The sequence below is a fragment of the Ursus americanus genome, chromosome 15 (genome assembly GCF_024610735.1).
Source record: "Ursus americanus isolate L20-20 chromosome 15, mUrsAme1.1.p, whole genome shotgun sequence".
NCBI classification, from domain to species: Eukaryota; Metazoa; Chordata; class Mammalia; order Carnivora; family Ursidae; genus Ursus; species Ursus americanus.
The window spans coordinates 6108943-6129879 of record NC_142141.1 but is presented as its reverse complement, the minus strand read 5'-3'; the positions used below and the strand labels follow the sequence as shown (position 1 = coordinate 6129879).

Here is a 20937-nt window from a genome sequence, read left to right as displayed (position 1 = left end):
GGGATGCCGATGATTCTGGCACTGGAACGTTTCATTGAGTCAGTAATCTCCTGTAGCTTTTTTTCATGAAATTGGAGGGTTTTTTTCCCCATGTTACCGCTCTTTCCTTCTTTTCTATCATCTCATCCTCTAACTCACTAATTCGTTTTTCTGGCTCGTTTACCCTGGCAGTCAGAGCATCCAGTTTAGACTGCATTTCATTCATAGAATAATTTCCGCCAGATTCATTCTCATTTCAGCCCTTAGAGATTCTGTATTTTCGTTAACATTTTTCTCAAGCCTATACATCATCTTGATAATTGTTACTCTGAAATCCATTTCTGACATCTTGGTTATATCCATATCCATTAGTTCTGTGGCAAAGGCCACAGTCTCTGTTTCTTTCCTTTGTTGGGGGTTCCTCCCCTTTGTCATTCTGATGAAATGTGGTTGCAGGGATGTACAGAGTCCAAATTACTGACCAGGACCCAGGAGAGATGCACCTCTTTTATAGGGACCTTAGGGATCTGGCTTCTTGTTCTTTCAGCCTGCCTTCTGGGGAAGGGTCCTGCCGCGCTGATACTCAGGCAACCCTGTTTGGACAGAGTTGCCCTGGCCCTGGGGGGCGGGAAGGCTCAGTAAGAACCAGTTTGGGGGGCTTTTGTTCTCTGGTGGCTTTCCCTGGCGGCTTTCTGTGTCTCTTCTGAGGGTCAGAGCAGCAGTGACCATATCCAAACCCCTGTCTCAGAATGGAGAGATCGCAGTCTGCTCTTCACTGAGCTCTCCAGGCCACACTGACTCCCATTTCTGTCGGTGCTGCTAAAAACCCACAGCGTCCCGGGTTGTGCGACCCACAGCCGCTCTCCCAGTCCTCGCTCCCAGGGTCGGCATGTCTCTGCCCGTTATGCTTCTAAAACCGCCAGTCGCCCCCGGTTCCCGTGCGTGCACTCCCGAGCTCCGGCTGTCAGTCTGGTTTCCCCGCTGCTACCGGTCTGCTAGTGTGGCCCACTCCCCAGCACGGGAGGCTACTGCTTCCTGGTGTACGAGCACAGCGGCTCCCACCCCCTTCCGTTTATCTTCCGGTATCTGCCAGCAGACTCTCTGCTCCCCGTTTCATACCTTGAGACCAAGCGCCGGAGATGTTCTGTTTGTAGAGATCCAGATGCATCTTCTTACATCTCAGGCTGATTTCGTGGGTGTTCAGGATGGTCTGGTAGATATCCAGCTCGATTCAAGGGACCAGTTCACCATGCGGTATTTCTGAATTCTTTCTTGTCATTTCAGCAGTCTTCACTGGGAGTAGAGTCCATCTCCAGAAACCACTTTCGTTGTTCATCCGTCAGAAGCCCCTCCTCATTCCAAGTTTGATCATGATTGCAGCATTTCAGCCACACCTTCAGCCTCCACTTCTGGTTCTTGTTGTCTTGCTGTTTCCACCACTTCTGCAGTTATTTTCTCCACTGAAGTCCTGAACCCCTCCAAAGTCATCCATGAGGGTTGGAATCAACTTCTTTCCAAACTCCTGTCCATGTTGATAGTTTGACCTTTTCTCATGAATCTTGAATGTACTTAATGGCATCTAGAATGGTGAATCCTTTCCAGAAGGTTTTTGACTTACTTTGCTTAGATCCATCTATGCAAATAATTACTATCTATGGCAGCTATAGCCTCCTGAAATGTATTTCTTAAATAATGACACTTGAAAGTCACAATTACTCTTGACCAAATTACATTTGACTCAGACTCAAAATGACTCTGGGCTGCAGAATGGATATTGTGTTAGCAAGCATGAAAACAGTAATCTTTAAAAAAAAAATCATCATCATCATTAGGGGAACCTGGGTGGCTTAGTCAGTTTAGTGTCTGGACTCTTGGTTTCAGCTCATGATCTCAGGGTTGTGAGATCAAGCCCCACGCTGAGCTCTACACTGGGCATGGACCTGCTTAAGATTCTCTCTCTCCCTTTCCCTCTCTCCCTCTCTCTCCCTCCCCCTCCCCCCCTTTGTGCCCCTCACCCCTGCTCACACACACTTGCACTCTCTCTCTCTCAAAAACGAAAACACATCAGTCATGTTGTACATCTCCATCAGCACTCTTGGGTGACCACTGCCTTACCAATAAGCAGTAGGTCTCAGCAGTGGGCTTAAAATAGTAAACCATGCTGTGAATGGATGTGCTGTCATCAAGGCTTTGCTGTTCCATTTAGAGAACATAGGCAGAATAGATTTAGCATAATTCGTAAGGGCCCTAGGATTTTTGGAGCGGCAAATGAGCGCTGGCTTCAGCTTAAAGTCACCAGCTGCACTAGGCCCTAATGAGACTCAGCCTGTCCTTTGAAGCTGTGAAGGCAGGCACTGACTTCTCCTCTCCAGCTTGTAAACTCTTCTTCTAATAGAAGGCTGTTTCATCTACATTTGAAAACCTGTTATTTAGCGTAGCCACTCTCATGAATTATCTGAGCTACGTCTTCTGGAAAACTCGCTGTAGCTTCTGCATCGGCACTGACTGCTTCCCCTTGCACTTTTCTGTTCTGGAGACGGCTCCTTTCATTAAGCCTCACGAACCAACCTCTGCTAACTTCAGACTTTTCTTCTGCAGCTTCTTCACCTCTCCGTCTTCCCAGAATTGAAGACAGTTAGGGCCTTGCTCTGGATTAGGCCTTGGCTTAAGGGAATTTGTGGCTGCTTTGATCTGCAAAAATGTTCTCCATTTCAGCAATAAGGCTGTCTAGCTTTCTTATCATTCATGCATTCACTAGAGTAGCACTTTTAATTCCCTTCAAAACTTTCCCTTTGCATGCACAACTTGACTATAACTGTTTGGTGCAAGGGGCCAGATTTTGGCCTATCTCAAATTTCCACATTGCCTTCCTCACTAAGCTTAATCATTTCTAGCTTTTGATTTAAAGTGAGAGCCGTGCAACTCTTCACTTGCGAGGCCACTGTAGGGTTATTAATTGGCATAATTTCAATATTACTGTGTCTCGTGGAATGAGGCCTGAGAAGAAAGGGAGAGAGCCAGGGGAATGGCCAGTCAGTGGAGCAGTCGTAAGATACACAACAGTTGACTATCTTATTTTTTTTCCTAAAGTGTATTATTTATTTTATTGAAGTATAGTTCATACACTATGTTACATTAGTTCTAAGCGTACAACATAGTGATTTGACAAGTCTGTATATTATGCTATGCTCACAAGTGTAGCTACCATCTGTCACCATATAATGCTACTATATGTTCCCAATGCTGCAACTTTTATCCCTGTGACTTATTCATTCTACAGCTGGAAGCTTGTATCTCCCAGTCCCCTTCACCCATTTTTGTCTATCCCCTCACCCCTCCTCCTCTTTGGCAGCCATCGGTTTGCTCTCTATACTGACGGGTTCGTTTCTGCTTTTTGTCTACTGTTTTGTTTAGATTCGACATATAAGTGAAACATACAGCATTTGTCTTTCTGTGTCTGACTTATTCCATTTAGCGTAATAACCTCTAGGTCTATCCATGTTGTCTGAAATGGAAAAAAAATAATAAAATAAAATAAAATGGCTCATTTTTCATGGCTAAGTAATATTCCAGCGTGTGTATCACGTCTTCCTTATGCATTCATCGACTGATGGACACTTGGGTTACTCCGATTCTTGGCTGTTGTAAATAATGCTGCAATAAATATAGGGGTGCATATATCTTTTCAAATTAATATTTTTATTTTTATTTCTAAATACTCAATAGTGGAATTACTGGATCATATGGTATTTCTGATTTTTTGAGGAACTTCCATACTATTTCCCACAGTGGCTGCACCAATTTACGTTTCCACCAGTAGTGCACAAAAGTTCCCTCTTCTCTGCATCCATGTCAACACTTGTTCTTATCTTGTTAATATGAGCCATTCTGACAGGTGCATGGTGATATCTGCTTGTGGTTTTGATTTGCATTTCCCTGATGATTAGTGATGTTGAACATCTTTTCATGTATCTGTTGGTGAAATGTATATCTTTGGAAAAATGTCTGTTCATGTCCTCTGCCCATTTTTAATCAGACTATTTAGGGTTTTTTGGTGTTAAGTTCCTTATGTATTTTGGATATTAACCCCTTATCACAGACCTATCATTTGCAAATATCTTTTCCCATTCAGTAGGTTGCTTTTTCATTTTGTTGATAGTTTCCTCTGCTATGCAAAAAGCTTTTCAGTTTGGGGTAGTCCCAGTAGTTTATTTTTGCTTTTGTTTCCCTTGCCTTAGGAGACATACCTAGAAAAATACTGTTGCAGCCTATGTTAGAGAAATTACGGCCTATGCTCTCTTCTAGGATTTTTATGATTTCAGGTCTCATGGTTAGGTCTTTAATCCATCTTGAGTTTATTTTTATATGTAGTATAAGAAAGTGGTTTCTTTTTATTCTTTTATATGTAGCTGTCTTGTTTTCCCAACACCATTTATTGAAACCGTCTTTTCCCCATTGTATATTCTTGCCTTTGTCATAGATTGATTTTAATTATTTATTAGAGAGGGCACAAGTAGGGGGGGCAGCAGAGGGAGAGAGAGAAGCAGGCTCCCCGCTGAGCAGGGAGCCTGACGCAGGGCTCGATTCCAGGACCCTGGGATCATGACCTGGGCCAAAGGCAGACACTTAACCGATTGAGCCACCCAGGTGCCCCAGTGTAGAATTATTTCCGGGCTCTATTATGTCCCCCTGACCTGTGTGTTTGTTTTTGTGTCAGTACCATACTGTTTTGGTTACTCCAGCTTTGTAGTGTATGTTGAAATCTGAGATTCTGATACCTCCAGCTTTGTCTTTTTTAGAATTGCTTTGGCTATTTGGGTCTTTTGTGGTTCCATACAAATTTTAGTATTATTCTAGTCTGTGAAAAATACTGCTGGTATTTTGATAGGGACTGCACTGAATCTGTAGATTGCTTTGAGCAATTTCTTCCAGTCCGTGAGCATGGAGTATCTTTCCATTTGTTTCTGTCATCTTCAATTTCTTTCATCAGTGTCTTACAGTTTGGTTGATTCCTAGGTATTTTATTCTTTTGGGTGCAGTTGTAAGTGGGATTGCTTTCTAAATTTATCTTTATGCTACTGTGATATTAGTGTATAGAAATACAAGCAGTGTCTGTCTATTGTGTCCTGCAGCTTTACCAAATTGATTTAGTACTTCCAATCGTTTGTTTGTTTTTTTTTGGTGGAGTCTTCAGGCTTTTCTATGTATAGTATTATATCATCTCAAATAGTGACAATTAAAAGGCATCTAAATTGGCAAGGAAGTATTTAATCTTTTTTTTTAGCCCACTGCTGTGGCTAGGATTCTCACCACTATGCTGAACAAAAGTTGTGAGAGTGGGTACACTCTGTCTTATTCCTGATCTTAGAGGAAAAGTTCTCAGTTTTTTACCAATGAGTATGATGTTAGCTGTGGGTTTTTCATATATGATCTTTATGATGTTGAGGTATGTTCCCTCTAAACCCACTCTGCTGAGAGTTTTAAACAGATGCTGAATTTTGTCAAAGCTTTTTCTACATCTACCGAGATGATCATACGACTTTTATCCTTCATTTTATTGATGTGTATCATGTTGACTGATCTTGCATCCCCAGGAAAAAATCCTACGTGATGGTGGTGAATGATCCTTTTAATGTATTGTTCAATGTGGTTCACTAATACTTTGTTCAGAATTCTGGCATCTGTGTTCATCAGAGATATGGCTTGTGGTTTTCTTTTTTGGTAGTGTCTTTGGTTTTAGGATCAGATTAATTCTGGCCTCCTAGAGTGTCCTTGGAAGCTTCCTTTCCTCTTCTATTTTTTGGAATAGATTGAGGAAACTCTCTTCTTTAAATGTTTGGTAGAATTCACTGTGAATCCATCTGGCCCTGGGCTTTCTTCTGTTGGTAGTTTTTTGATTACCAATTCCATTTCATTCCTAGTAACTGTTCTGTTCAGATTTTCTACTTCTTCCTGATTCAGTTTTAGAAGATTGTTTCTAGGAATTTATCCATTTCTTCTAGGTTGTCCAATTTGTTGGCATATAATGTTTTGTACTAGTCTCTTATAATCCTTTATATTTCTGTTGTCCTGGATGTTCTCTTTCATTTCTAATTTTATTTATTTGGGTCTTTTGTCTTTTTTTCTTGATGAGACTGGCTAAAGGTTTATCCATTCTGTTTAACTCTTCAAAGAAGTGGCTCTTGGTTTCATTTTTTTTTCTATTGGTAAACCAATATTTGTTAGTTTCAATTTCATTTAAAGCTCTGATCTTTATTATTTCCTACCTTCTACTAACCTTAGGCTTTGTTCTTTTCTAGCTCCTTTAGGCATAAGGTTAGATTATGTGAGATTTTTTTCTTGTTTCTTGAGATGAACCAGTATCATTATAAATTTTCCTCTTAGAACTGCTTTCACGCTGTCCCAAAGATTTTGGACCATTATGTTTTCATTTTCATTTGTGTCCATTATTTCCTCTTTGATTTCTTCGTTGACCTATTGCATGTTCAGTAACATGTTGTCTAGCCTTCACATCTTCATGTTTTCTCAGTTTTTTATGATTGATTTCTAGTCTCATACTATTGTGGTTGGAAAAGATGCATGATATGATTTCAGTCTTCTTTTTTTTTTTTTTTAAAGATTTTATTTATTTATGTGACAGAGAGACAGCCAGCGAGAGAGGGAACACAGCAGGGGAGTGAGAGAGGAAGAAGCAGGCTCCCAGCAGAGGAGCCCGATGTGGGACTCGATCCCGGAACGCCGGGATCACACCCTGAGCCGAAGGCAGACGCTTTAACGACTGCGCTACCCAGGCGCCCCTGATTTCAGTCTTCTTAAATTTATTGAGACTTGTTTTGAAGTTCACCATCTTTTGTGGCCAAGTTTCATGGCACCCCAAAACAATTATGATAGTAACATCAAAGATCACTGATCACAGATCACCATAACAAATAATAATGAAAAGTTTAAAATATTGTAAGAATTACCAAAATGTGACACAGAGACATGAAGTAAATAAATGCTATTGGAAAAATGACACTGGTAGATTTACTCACCATGGGGTTGCCACAAACCATCAGTTTGGGGGGGTGGGGACGCAATTGTTTGTGAAGTACAATAAAACAGTTTGGCATCTGCCAAAAACATTTCAAATTTCTATATGTTGGCCAAACCTAACACCTGTGAGCCAGTTTCAATTTGTGACATCTGCTATAGGAATAACAATTCAGTTATCATAGCTACCACTTTCTGAGCAGAGAGGTTTCGTAACTTGCCCACGGTTTCACAGCTAGTAATAGGGGAGCCAGGACTTTATTGCATGCCTGCCTTACTCCAAAGCCCGTGCTCTGAAGCACTACTCCCTTATACCTACCACATACATTCATCTATATAACCTAAGGCAGGAGTCTGTAATCTCTTTTCTGTAAAGGACCAGATTTTAAATATTTTCAGCTTTGCAGGCTGTGAGATCTCTGTCACAACTGCTCAACTGCTGTTGTAGTGCAAAATCAGCCAGAGACAATACGTAAACGAATGAGCTTGACTGTGTTCCAATAAAACTTTATTTAAAATACAGATGGTAGGCCAGATCTGGCCCATGGACAATAGTTTACTAGCACTTGCTTTAAGGGAAGAAATGTTATCTACATTTTATAGCCCTAAAAAGCAAGACTGAGAAGAGAAGACTTGTCTGAGAACATATTCGGTGTTAACTGTCACCCAAGCAACACTTTATTGATGCTACCAGATATTCTGTACTTATTTGAAAGAAATAAGTCTGAATTTTTCTAGAACTATTCCACAGTGTACAGTCATCCCCCCTGCCCCTGTACAGCTCAAGACTGTGGATTAAAATCCACAAAAATATTTCTATCACTTCTGGTTCAGTGTTCCAACAGTAACCCAGGCAGCTAACGACAGACAGTTCTGTAAAGAATTCTACATTTGAAATAGGGCACCTGGGTGGTTCAGTCGGTTAAGCATCTGCCTTTGGCTCAGGTCCTGATCCCAGGGTCCTGGGATCAAGTCCCGCATGAGGCTCCCTGCTCAGCGGGAAGCCTAATTCTTCCTCTCACCCTTTGCCCCCTCCCATTGTGGTCTCCCCCCACCTCAAATAAATAAAATCTTAAGAAAAAAAAAAATTCTGCATAATAGCAGCCCCCAAAGGCAAATTTCAATGCAGCTCTCCAGACATACACTGTGGTACCTCCCCAAACCCAGGTGTCCTGGAAATATGAGGCAATTGCTAGAGGCAATGTGATCATTCATTTTCAAACTGTCAGGATGTGCCAAGGGTATAGATCACCCAGGTAAGAGAAGCAGGTGAACATTTATTTCCTGATACCAGAGTCAACCTATGTCAGCAGAAACATTATTGATTTGAGTGTCAAGTATCAAAAGTCCCAACAGGCCGTGATTACAGAAAATGATAAACACGGGCCTGCTAAGAGGAAGGTCTGGGACCGCGGCCAACTTCCAGACAGAAAGCTCCATTAGCACAGGTAGGGAAGCCTCACTTCGAGGACTTCCAAGGCCATTAGATAGCCGAGATAGGCAGCTGCCTTTGTCCAGACCACAGTTAGAACAACCAGAGCTGATGTATGATGGCAGAACAAACCTCAGGGCTTCCAGATACCCAATCAAGTACAGTTAGGGCAGCTCTCTCCTCAGACAGTTTGGGAGTGGAAGGAAATGAGTACGTCCATGGTCTGTACTATGGGCTGGCTAATGACTTTTTGCACCACACTGAAGCCCTGTGATGGTAAATTTTGTGTCAACCTGGCAAGGGATGGTACCCAGTTGTCTGGGTCAAACACCCATCGAGATGTCATTGTGAAGGAACTTTTAGATGTGATTAATATTTAACTCAGTGGACTCTGAGTAAAGCAAATTACCCTCCCTAATGTGGGTGGACGTCGTCCAACTAGTTGAAGGCCTTAAGACTGAGGTTTCCCCTAAGGAAAAAGGAATTCTGCCTCCAGACTGCCCTGGGACTCAAAACTGCAACATCAACTCTTCCCGGGTCTCCAACCTGCAACCTGCCCTGCAGATTTCAGACTTAGCAGCCATCCACAATCATATGAGCCAATTTCTTCAAGTAAATCTATAAATCTGTACCTTACCTATATCTGTGTTCACATCGTAGGCAGACACCTGTGGCTCAGCATGGAGAAGAGCCTACCACCGAGCCCATAAGCCCAGACTTGGTTACCTTTTTGCGTGGCCGAAGCTTGTCCCGCCATTCCTTCAGGTTCTGGTTATGGCTCTCATCTAGGGCCTTCAGCTTCTGGGTTTCATGTTCTACCAAGAGGTGACACTTTTCATTCTGGAACAAATTCCAGGCAGAACAGGTAAGAAACTCAGAAGGCGGAGGTGCAGAGAGCTGAAACATAACCTCATGCTGTAGCCATGATGGCACCAGCATTATTCATTTATTATTTCTTCTCGATTATAATTTATATGAAACTCTATACCTATAAATACATAGATACCAAGATATGCCTGGAGGAATATTTCAGAATGTTCATGTTAATGGTGTTTATTATGTGGTGGAAGCTGCAGTAATTTGCAGATTTCTTCTTTGTGTTTTGCATTGTTTAAATTTTTCAACATGAACATATATGTCATTTTAACAAAACTATAAAACTATTACTTAAGCCCCCAATCCCACCACTAGAGGCAACCACCGCAAAAATTAGATGTTCTAGATGTCGTTTAGCTCACCCTGTATATGCATTTCTGAAACCGGCTTCCCCCAACCTTTAACATTATAATGTAAACATTTCTACAAAAAATTACCATTTTTCATAATCATTTTTAATGTCTACAGAATATTCCACTGGTCACTTAGGTTGCTCTTAATTTTCACTATTTTAAATAGCACTGTATTCTGTGCTTTGGACTGAATTGTTTCTCTCCAAAATTCGTATGTTGAAGCCCTAATCCCCAATGTGATGGTATTTGGAGGTGTGTCCTTTAGGAAAAAATTAAGTTCAGTTGAGGTCCGAGGGGTGGGGCCCTCATGATGGGATTAGTGTCCTTAGAAGAGACACTAGAGAGGTTGCTTTCTCTTTCCCTCTGCCATGTGAGGACACAGCAAGAAGGCAGCCATCTGCAAGCCAGGAAGAGAGTCTTCGCCAGAACCCAACCACACTGGTAAGCTGATCTCAGACTTCCAGGCTTCAAAACTGTGAGCAAATAAACTGTTGTTTAGGCCACCCGGACTGGTATTTCGTTATGGCAGCCAGAGCTCAGATAAACTATATATGTAATTTTTTGTATTGTATGTCATTTCCTCAGGAGAAATTTGTAGTAAGGATGAGGACAGGGACCTGACTGAGGCACTCCCAACTTCACTGTTCTCTCTGAGGTAAGTTATCTGCCTCACAGAAGTTACTTAGAATTTCTCACAGGCAAAAGGGACAAGTCCCTGTTGATTCCTCACAGAGAATCAATCTTGTAGTTTGTAAGGAGCTTATAAAGCAAGAGGAAAGTGCCTTCATCCAGATACCTCAACCCTACTGGGTTGGAAGAGCGAAACCCATTAGGGGTTTTCGTTTTGGGTTTAAAGCTCTGGCTTCTGAGAGTTTAGAAATCGGTTTAGTTAGAAACAATACTCCTAGCAGCATGGAGTACCTTTGACCTGCCAGAAGCTGGGCCCCTGGGACTTTATAAGGGTTCTCTCAGTTAATCCTCCCAGTAATTCCATGAGACAGGGATGGGAAAACAGATGCAGAAGGTGAGGGGGTTGGCTAAAATTCACACAGCGACAAATGGCAGAGTCCCTACCTGACAGGCTTCAGCGCCTGTCATGTTTTCTCCACGCCTCTCTGCCTCTCCAGAAATTGCCAAATGGGTCCCATAGCTTGAGCAATTTCCTAAAGTCAGAGGTTTGAGTCTGCCCATCCCTCAGGTATGGCAATGCCTTGCTCCACCACAAGGGGGCTCCACGTTCCAGCTCCTGGGGTGGTACCCCTCAGGCATCGGGCAAGCTCAGGAGTCAGGAATCTTGAAGAGCTCAGGATCCCCCTAGGAAAAGGGGTTGCCAAGTGGTTGGCAAAGCCAGGATGCCCTTCCCTGATCTCAGTGGGAAAGCTTTGAGCCTCTTGCCTTTAAGGATGATATTAGCTGTAGGTTTTTGTGGGTGTTCTTTATCAAGTTGAGAAAGTTCCCCTCTATTCCTAGTTTCCTAAGAGTATTATCATGAGTGAGTGTTGGGTTTTGTCAGGTGCTTTTTCTGCATCTGTTGACATGATGCGATTTTTCTTTAGCCTGTTGATGTTATGGACTACACTGACTTTTGAATGTTGAACCTGTCCGGCATAGAGCCCACTTGGAATCTTTTTACATGTTGTTGGAGTCAGTTTGCTAATATTTTGTTGAGGATTTGTGCATCTGTGTTTATGAAAGATAGTGGTTTGCTGTTTTCGTTAATAATATCTGGTTTTGGTATAAGGGTTAATTGGGACACCTTGTCCCAAGACACAGTGATGACCAAGAATTCCGGCAGCATGCCACTGCCAAGCCCCAGGCAAGGCACTTTCAGCTCGGTCGTCTCATTTACGAAGCCTCACTCCAATACTACAGAACAGGAATTCTCACCCCCACCCCACTCCTACTCTCCACCTGCAGGAACTGCGGCCTGGGATGTGATGGGATCTGGCCAGCATTACACAGCAGGATGGAAACCGTTCTAGCGCAGGCTGCTCTGCCGAGACTCCCTCCCTGTTTGTAGAGTCTTTAGTCCCTGCGAGCAGACTGCTTTGAGGGAAACTGAGGCAGTCCAAGAAGGGGGACAGGGAGGGCTGTACCTGCAGCTGCTGCAGCTCGCTCATGTTGCTCTCACACTGCGCCGTCATGTCCCGCATCTGATTCTCGTGTTTTTGCTGCTGCTGTAGCCGCTCCGACTTCTGCCTCTTCTCCTCTTGCTGGGAGAACTGCGACAGAGAGGGTGAGTGCCTCAGAGGGCCACAGGCCTGGCCGGGGGGCCCACCTCCACCCCGCTTGTTCTAGAAGGCCCCGTCAGAGGCACAACCCGAGTGCCCTACACCATTCAGGCTGCGCCGCCTTCTGTGCTGAGACCCAGGCTGGTGAGGACACAACATTGTGTTGTGACATGTGCTACCACACAGGCATCACAGGAGCCCAGGGCCACCGACTCCACGTCCCCGAGACACATGGGTGACACGCAAGTGGGGTTTGGTAGATGAGAGGAAGGGGTTTACCAGCAGAGGAAGCCGAACAGGCACGGTGACTGGGCTTCCTCCTCTGTCCAGCAGGGCGGGGGGCTGATGAGGGTGTGACTGGCACTCCTCCAAGACCCCGTGCTGCAGCTTACGTCTTCTAGCCCCCGACCCTGTAAGGCTCAGGCCCACCAGACCTGCACCGTCTCCCCACCTGCTTGATCTTCTCGCGCTGCTCGGAGGCGCTGCCCGCGCCGTTGATGTGGAGGCTCTTCTTGTACATGGCCATGCGCGTCTTGCCCTCGCTCCTCTGAATCTTGGGCAGCCGCGCCCGCTCCTGCTGCTGCCGTACCTTCAGCTGCTCCACCATGCGCTGGTTGTAGCGCTGCATCTGCTCCCGCTCCTGAGGGGACAGCCGGCGGGGCCGGGTCACGTGGGCTCTGGGCCCCGGGGTGCAGGGAGGGCCCGAGGCCGCCACACTCCGCTGGGAGCCCAGGACCCACGTGGCCCCGAACGCTCAGCGGAGCAAGGCTGGTAGCATTGCACTTCTGTCGATTTTTAAAGGGAGAACAGGAAATGTTACTTTTCGTGACTGTTTTGGATTTTTACCTTCTAAATGCCTTCTCGTGTGATCTGTGGCAGCATGCCATTAAAGCTAACACCTCAGAGCGAAACGTACGCTAACAGGGACGGTTCATCATTCTTGAAACATCTTATTAAAATTTTTTCCTTCACCTAACACCTATTTGTGTATCCAAACTTGGCATGGCCATCACCTCCTCCAAGGAGCCTCCCCCGACTTCCTAGCCAGCCACCCTTAGTAGAGCCGCCACAGTCCCATGCTGACTGCCATCGTCGCACGTAGATTTGGAACTGTAATTACCCGCTGACTGCACATCCATACCTCGGTTTGTCTGTCTCTGTTCCCACTAAGGGGCTCAAACCAAGACAGACAATTACACAGAAGTAGAGGATGCTCTGGCCACACGGAGCAGGGGCCCTTGCCTGAGCTGAGGGGGTTAAGGAAGGCTTCCTGGCAGAGGTGGTGTTCGAGACTTACAAGCATTCTGAGGGAATGCATGTGAAAGAGAGAAGGGGAAAATGGAAGGATGAAGGAGGAGGGAAAAAATGAAAGACACACCCTAAGGAGTCCGTGAGGGGGCCGCCATCTGCTTCCCTGCGTGGTTTCCCCTGTCCGTGGCCCCTCCACCTGAGGCAGGACACCCCCCAAGAACCACCCTGGGCCCCACCATGGCTCATACCTGGCTCTTCTTGGGAGCACAGATCGTACTCAAGTGGCACCCTGTCACGGTGTGGCCTCACGGCCCTACCTAGCTCTTTTGGTGGCAGCCCCGGGGACCCGCCCAGCCAGGGACCTCACCTTCTCATGCTTGCGCACCAGCTCATGCCGCTGGAGAAAGTACTGGTCTTTGAGCTGCTGCTTCACCAGCTGGTGCCTCTCCTGCAGGTGATGCTCCTCCATCTCCCACAGGGCTGCCTCCCGGTCTGTGGAGGATGCGGCCTGATGAGACGCTAACGGCCAGAGCCCCACTGGGCGCGGCCCTGCCTCAGATGATAGCTCCCGGGAGAATGGTACCCCATTCTCTGGAAGTGACCGCAGTCAGAAGCCAGAGAAACCAGAGACCTAGGCTGGAGCCCAGCTCGTTCACTGTAGTTTGGGACAGGTAACAAAGCCTCTGCAGGCCTCCACTCCTGCCTCTGCCAAGCAGGTATAACCACACCACAGAGGGAGAGATGTTCTTGGGAGACATGTTTATGTTCAGTATTTCTTAATGGGCGGGTGGGAAGGGCTCATAGAGCCCCATGAGGACGACAGGACAGCCCTCTTGTCACCATTTCCTCCTTTGGAAAATGGGGACACCCTCCTTGGCCACTGCACATCCTTTATATATACATTATTGAGACAGCAGTATCTGGTATTTTATCACTGGAAGTCTACGATCTGATCCTCTGCTCAGCCACAGGCAGGGAGCTGCTGTCAGATGAAGACCTCACGCCCTGCAAGACCCAGAGCGGGCTGTGCTCAACCCACGAAGAATGGTCTGTTATTTCACTGCATTCCTGATCTGTGAAAACCGGTAGCTGCCCCCAGGACATCGGAACAGTAAGTTGGCTTCCTGACCAAAATCAGCACCACTGTCCCACAAGTAGGGTGGTTCTTCTCGACATCATGGACAAAAAAAGAAAATGAGGGCTTTCCTGAAACATCTGTGGCTCCTCAGAACGTCAGAACACTAAGGACCCCATTTCGCTGCCCCACACCCAAGTACTCGGGTCTACACTGCTCAGCCGTGTGCACCATCCCAGCGCTGGCTGCAGCTTCTTCGTTGTGTCAGTGAAGCCACAGACAGTGCTTGTCACTGGCCCTGTGTCGCTTACTGCTTCACAATAGGCGCCACACTCACAACGGATGTTTGGCCACTTAGAGCCCACTTGCTTTGCACAGCCCCAGAAACTGCACCAAACATCTGCTAGGCATAGTGAGATAAAGCCGAGGCCATACAAAGACCCTAAGCCCTGCTGCCCTTCAGAGCTCTATCCCAGGACCCCTCTGCTGAGGGACCCCGTCCAGATGCAGAAGCCCTCCCTCCCTAGGAGTTCCTCTGCACTCCCTCTGAGAGTGGCCCACACTGGGGTCTCTGGAAGGTCCCGTGCTGGGAGGGACCCACCACACCAGAGTGGTTAAGAGCTCAGCTTCAAGAGGAGATCCGAGGTCAAGGCCCGCTCTCCCCCCACTAGCCGAGCAACCCCAGCCGAAGCACAGTCACTGTGCCAGCGTCCGTTTCCTCGTCTGCACAAACACCTTGCTGCGTTAAGGAGCCTGAGCCATGAAGACCGGCTCACGGCCCGGCAAAGCAGTCACTCGATACCAGGTAGCTGTTATAAGGGGCTCGGTACTGTCCCCACCCCAGCACCCTGTTCACCCAGTGTACTTATTTACAATTCCTACCCGCCCTACATCGCTTGCTTGCTTTCTTCTTTCCTCAATATCAGGAATAATGTCAAATCATGTTGGTGACAGCTGGTATCTGTGCCCCAGTCCTGACTTCGGTGGGGGCTGGCCCCGTGTTTCGCCCTGAGGGATGCCGTTTGGTTTCAGGATGGAGCAGAACCTCGCAGTTCTAGCGGAGCCCACTCTCTGGCACCCACCTCGAAGGAGTTCCTGCTTCCTAGTGAGACACTCGCGCTCCTTGTCACAGATCTCCCGCCTGTTGTCAGCAGTGATCTTCTTCATCGCCAGCTCCAAGTCGTCCTTCTGCTTGGCCAGGAAGTCCCGGTCCTGTGTGGGAGAGACGAGGTCGGACCTTTAGCGCTGGCTCGGCATCTCGCCCTCTACTGTTACGACAGAAGAAAAGTCATCACGAGCCGCAAAGACAACATGTGTGGGGGAAATATGAGACTTAGAGACCTCAGCCACCTGTGGCATGTGCACTTTTTGTGGACCCCGATTCAAACAAATTGTAAGAAAGAAAAAAATTAATGAGACGATTGGAAATGTACATAATGATTCAACTGCAAATAAGTAAGTAATTATTGTTAAATATTTAAAGTCTTAGGTACATTTATAGTATTGTGGGGTTTTTTTTTAGAGATACATACGGAGACATTTACAGGTGAAATGACAGGATGTGTGGGATTTGATTCAAAATAACACCGGAGGGTGGGGGAGTAAGGGGACATGAGTTCATAATTCCTGTGTTCTGGTAATGAGGGGGTTCCTGTTGTACCTCCTTCTGCCTGTGTGTTTAATTTGCCATAATAAAGAGTTAAAAACTTAAAATTTAAAAACCTTAGGGAACCCATAAGCAGAAACAAAAGTCCCCACGAACCCTATCACCCAGGAGTAGCAGCTGGTTTTGGTGTATCTGTACAGACATGTTCGTGTAAAAGGACTTAGAGATCTGTACACCCGTGTTTGTAACAGTATCATTCACAATAGCTATGGGATGGAAACGACTCAAGTAGCCACAGGCAGAAGAGTGCACAGACAAAATGTAGTACAGATACACGGTGGAACATTACTCAGCCCTGAAAAGGAAGGAAGTGCTTATATGGGCTGCCGCATGGGTGGCTCTCGAGGGCATGTTAAATTGAAGGAAAGCAGACACAAAAGGACAAATACCGTATGATCCCACATGTAGGTCAGACTTGTGGAGACAGAAAGTAGAATGGTGGTTGCCAGGGACTGGGGGAGGGGTATCATGGGGTGTTTTACTATTTATTCAGTAGTTTCAGTTTTGCCAGATAAAGGGTTCTGGGGATGGATGGTGGGGCTGCTTTGCACAGCGGTGTGAATGTACTCAATGCCACTGAACTGTATGCTTAAAAATGGTTAAGATGCTAAATTTTGTTATGTCTATTTTACTGTAATTTTTAAAAATTAAAAATACCTTTCCATGTGATAATGTAAACTTCTACCAAATGAGTTCTAATGGCTGAAAGTATTTCACGGCACAGGTGTACCCTAGCTTATTCAATACCCAGTACTTAGTAGGCTGCTTCCAGGTTGTCTCTATTTTCGATGGTGCTGCTCTTCGGATTCTGGTAGCTAACTGTTTGTAAACTCTGTGATGAGTTATCCTCAGGATTAGTCTCTAGAAACCGAAAATCCAGGCCAACAGTGTGCACATTTCTGAGGCTCTCGATGCCACTGCCCAAATGGCCTCCTTAAGGAGCCCATCTGCTCTCCCTGTGTGGGGCTGGGGGCCGTCTCCCCCACCCTCCCCAGCCCGGAATTCTTTTTCTGATGACAGCATCAAAGGACAGGTTGTAGGACAGTATGATGGTGTCCTGGAGAGAACACGACGTCTGGAAACAGACTTGAATTTGGGGCCATGCCCCATACTGCTAACTCTGGAGAGTCACCTCCCTGAGCCTTAGTTTCTTCCTCTGCAAAGGGAAAAATGAACAGCACCTATCCCAGTAAGCCATGAATGCTAAACCAGATAATATACAAAGCATTTTTAAGTGTACATTAGGGAGCAGAGAAAGCAAAATGCACAGACTCCATAGGGGGAGAAAAATGAGCACACGGTCTGACAAGGGCTACAGAGAAGGCTGGTGTGAGGCTGGGGCAGAGGGGACCGAGTTGAGCTGGAGAGGCTGGCCAGGACCAGACCCACGGGGCCTTGAAAGCACATACGGAGGCTGGCCTTATCTTATGGACAAAGTGAGAGCCACTGAAGGTTCTGAAGACACAAGACTATGGGGGGAGGGTGACATGATCAGATTTGGAATTCAAGTTGACCGCACTGGCTGGGGGGAGGTGACATGATCAGATTTGGAATTCAAGTTGACTGCACTGGCTGGTGGGAGAGGAAACTGTAAGAGAGCAAGAGAGGAAGCAGGGAGGCGAGCTGGGAGGCTGTTGCAGCGGTCCAGGCAGAAGGTGACCATGGCTAGGGAGTCACAGAGATGCAGATAAAGTGGACAGATCCAGAGACCGTTTGGAGCTTAAAAAAAAAAAAATCCATGCTTTAGTAGGTGATAAAGAGTTGGAGGGAAATGGAAGTGTCAGGAATAACAAGGTTTCTGGCCTGATGGCAGGAGGGAGGACAGTGCCCCCTCAGAATCCAAGAACAGGACCAGGGCTGGGAGATTGTGGAGGCCAAGTGGGCAGGTGGGTGTACTGGGTTATCCAAGGAGATTCGACATACAAACAACCCAAGACCAGACGGGAGGCACTAAACGGTTTGGAAGAGATGGATGTAAAGGGCTGGAGGGTCCAGAAACGGGGGAGCTCACTTGTAGCTGGAGTGAGAGCAGTCAAGGAAGGCTGCCTGGGGAAGGTGCTAGCAAGGATAGGCTGGATTTAAGCACTCAGAAGGAGACATGGGTATTCCAGGGGCAAGGCAGGAGCACAGAGGGGGCACTTGATCATTCGGGGTCTCAAACCTGGGGCTCTCCAACCCCTCTGCCCCCTGACTGAGGGACAAGGACTCACGAGAAGCTGCTTCTTCTGTGTGTGCTCCTCCATCTTCTGCTTCATGCTCTCCTTCCGCTGCTGCCTGGGGAGCTTCTCCACCTCGTTCTTCACCTGCACCAGAAACAGCAGAGAGTTGTGGGGTCAGGGTGCCTCCTCACCTTTCCTAGAAAGTAAGTCTTCAACCCCTGAACTTCTGGGTCAGGGAGACCGAAGAGGAGGTTCAGCTTTCTGGACACTGGCCCCCAGCCCCACTCTCCACCAAGTCCCTCTGACAGGTGGTCCCCACTGGCCTACTCCTGTCTGCTGCTGGCTCCAGTTTTGGACTTCCCAGAGCGAAGGAGTGCTGCTTTCATTTTCTTTGTTGCCACAAAGAAATACAAACCCTAAAAAAGAGACAGGGCACCTGGGTGGCTCAGTTAGGCATCCAACTCTTGGTTTTGGCTCAGGTCATGATCTCGGGGTCATGGGATTGAGCCCCTCATTGGGCTCCATGCTCAGCGTGGAGTCTGCTTCTCCCTCACCCTCTGCCCCTCCCCCACACATGTGCACACACTTGCTCTCTGAGATAAATAAATAAAATCTTTAAAAAAGAGACACGCAAAAAACTTAGGACTAAACAAGGCAGCATCTGACACTAAACGCAGAAAGCACTGGACAGAGCCAGGGTGGAGTGGAGGTGACAGAGGGACCAGTGACCTTGAAGAGTGAGTAATAAAAATTAGACAACATGAACAGGAGAGAAAAAGGATTACAAAGCCTAAAGCTTTAGAGACTCACAGGAAAATACCACAGGTGTAATATTCGTGTATTGGGGAGTGCCAGAAGGAAAGGAGAAAGAGACGGGCACGGAAAACGCACACCTATAATGGCCATAAACTGCGGGCTTCTGTGGCAGTGAACAGCATCTTGAGAGCAGTGCTCCTGTCTCTCTTGCTCAGTACCCCGGCGCCTAGCACAGTGCCGTACGTGTGCAGAGTCCATAAAAGAGGCGCTGAGCAGCTCTCATTTCGAGAGGAGGTAAGCAGGACTCAGGAAGGTTGCTGTCCGAAGCTCAGTGCAGTTAGTGGTCCAGAGCCAAGACTCAGAGCCAGGCCTGACTCCCAAGCCTGTGCTCCCTGCACTGGAGCTGGGGGCGTGCTCAGGACCGGCACTGTGCCCCAGCCCGTTGGCCTGGCCCTCAGCAGGAGGGCCGGGAGCAGGATAAGTAGGGCCAGTGAGGCACTCACCTCAGCCATAAAAGGGAATACCATAAACTTCAGTCATCAAGATAAATGACGTTTAAAAAATTTCCAAATTCATGCCCAAAATCATGAATATCAAATTTTAAAGACTTTATTTGACAGCACAAGCAGGGGGAGCAGCAGACAGAGGGAGAGGGAGAAGCAGACTCCCCGCAGAGCAGAGAGCCTGACACGGGGCTCGATCCAGGACCCTGGGATCATGACCTGAGCTGAAGGCAGACGCTTAACCGCCTGAGCCACCCAGGCTCCCATGAATATCAAAATTTTAAATACAGACAGGATCCAGCCCTGTATTTGCAGGACTCAGACTCATCATCTTACCCTTATCTTGGCCCCGTTGGATCCTGACTCTAAGTAGCTGACATTCTGTTCATCGTGAATATTTTGCAGTATTTTTTATTTTAAAACACTACCCTAGAATACTGTTTATCTTGATTACCAAGGTTTTTGGCGCCCCCTTAAGTTTTGTGGCCACATGTCTCACCCCAGCCCTGCCCCCCAGCAGCTGCCTGAGGCCCCCTGGATACAACAAATGTCACAGCCATACACTGCTATCTGGGAGCCAAGCTCTGCGGCCCTGCGGCCGGCAGCACCACAGACCACCCTTAGAGGCTGTTCGTCTGGAGACTGGGAATGGCCTAGCAAGTCTGTCCCAGCCTGCCAGTGACAGGCTCCACAGAGGGAGGTGTGGGCTGTTTTTTGGGCCCCGGATGCCCTTCCCCAGGGCAGGCTGGGAAATCTGCCTCTCTCCCTTTGTCTCAGGACCATCTACCTCTTTGCCACCTCCCCCTTCCTCTTCCAGCTGGGAAAGGAAAGAGAAGAAGGGCCACGTGGGTCCCAACTAGGGGACTGCTGTTAGGGGAGAAGGAGGGCAGGGCACAGAAGACATACTGTGTTTGCCGCCCAGCACCCGCTCCCCGCTTCTGGTGAAAGCATCTCAGATCCCCTGGGCTGCCATCCCTTCCTTTCCCCTGCTCTCTTTCAGCTGGGGTTGCTGGGCTGGGAGGACATCCAGGAAGCTGCCTGGGAGTCAAGTCAGCACAAGCCCGCAGAGCCCGAGTGGCTCCTCACGGTGCAACTGGAGCACGTAAACCAGACACCTGGACGTGAGCTCCGCAGGCATACGAGCCCCCCAGATTCCCTCTGTTGCTGAAGCGGGGCTCGGCTGTGGTTTCGATCCCTTGCAACCTAGACGCCCCACCCCCAGCCTCTGCCCGACACATACTCACCTCCTTCTTCATCAGTTTGAGCTGCTCCTGGAACCTGGCGTAGTCCCGATCCTGCTCCAGCCGGATCCGCTTGGCCTCCTCCCGGCGGCGCACGGCATGGTCCTGCTCCATCTTCTCCACTTGCTGCTTCTGCTGACGCTCCAGGTTCTCCAGCTCCGTGTCAAAGAACTTCTTCTTGGCCTGGAAGGAGCAGAAGGAGAAATTTAGCAAAATGACTTGACACCCGGGAGGAAGATGGGAAGTAAGATGGGGAGAGCCCAGAGCTTATCTTCAGACCTGGGCCTGACTCCCAGCTCGACCACCTCGTGGCCGTGTGACCTGGGACAAGTCACCTAACCTCTGTGGTCTCTGTTTCCTCATGTGCAGAAGGGAAGCCGGAC

At 47.3% G+C, this 20937-nt stretch overlaps 1 protein-coding gene and 1 long non-coding RNA gene across 9 annotated transcripts in view; one reads left to right on the top strand and one right to left on the bottom strand.

The window, feature by feature from the left end:
- LOC123788593 (uncharacterized) overlaps positions 1-16567 on the top strand; it is a 70688-nt gene extending 54121 nt beyond the window's left edge. For 2 of the 6 annotated variants that reach the window (XR_015726835.1, XR_015726838.1), the window contains exons 3-6: positions 9104-10113; positions 10258-10327; positions 11590-14265; positions 15156-16567. This is a non-coding gene — a long non-coding RNA (uncharacterized LOC123788593). Of the gene's footprint in view, positions 1-9103; positions 10114-10257; positions 10328-11589; positions 14266-14900 lie in introns of all 6 variants that reach the window. The other 4 variants (XR_015726836.1, XR_015726839.1, XR_015726840.1 and 1 more) reach the window with 4 other exon arrangements.
- Positions 1-20937, bottom strand: part of STK10 (serine/threonine kinase 10) — a 122881-nt gene that overhangs the window by 10191 nt on the left and 91753 nt on the right. For all 3 annotated transcript variants that reach the window (XM_045792108.2, XM_045792110.2, XM_045792109.2), the window contains exons 12-18: positions 20558-20737; positions 18106-18198; positions 15312-15441; positions 13522-13646; positions 12355-12543; positions 11769-11894; positions 9170-9283 (exon numbers count right to left, since the gene is read on the bottom strand). In XM_045792108.2, the coding sequence (XP_045648064.1) occupies positions 9170-9283; positions 11769-11894; positions 12355-12543; positions 13522-13646; positions 15312-15441; positions 18106-18198; positions 20558-20737 (957 nt within the window). The remainder of the gene's footprint in view (positions 1-9169; positions 9284-11768; positions 11895-12354; positions 12544-13521; positions 13647-15311; positions 15442-18105; positions 18199-20557; positions 20738-20937) is intronic.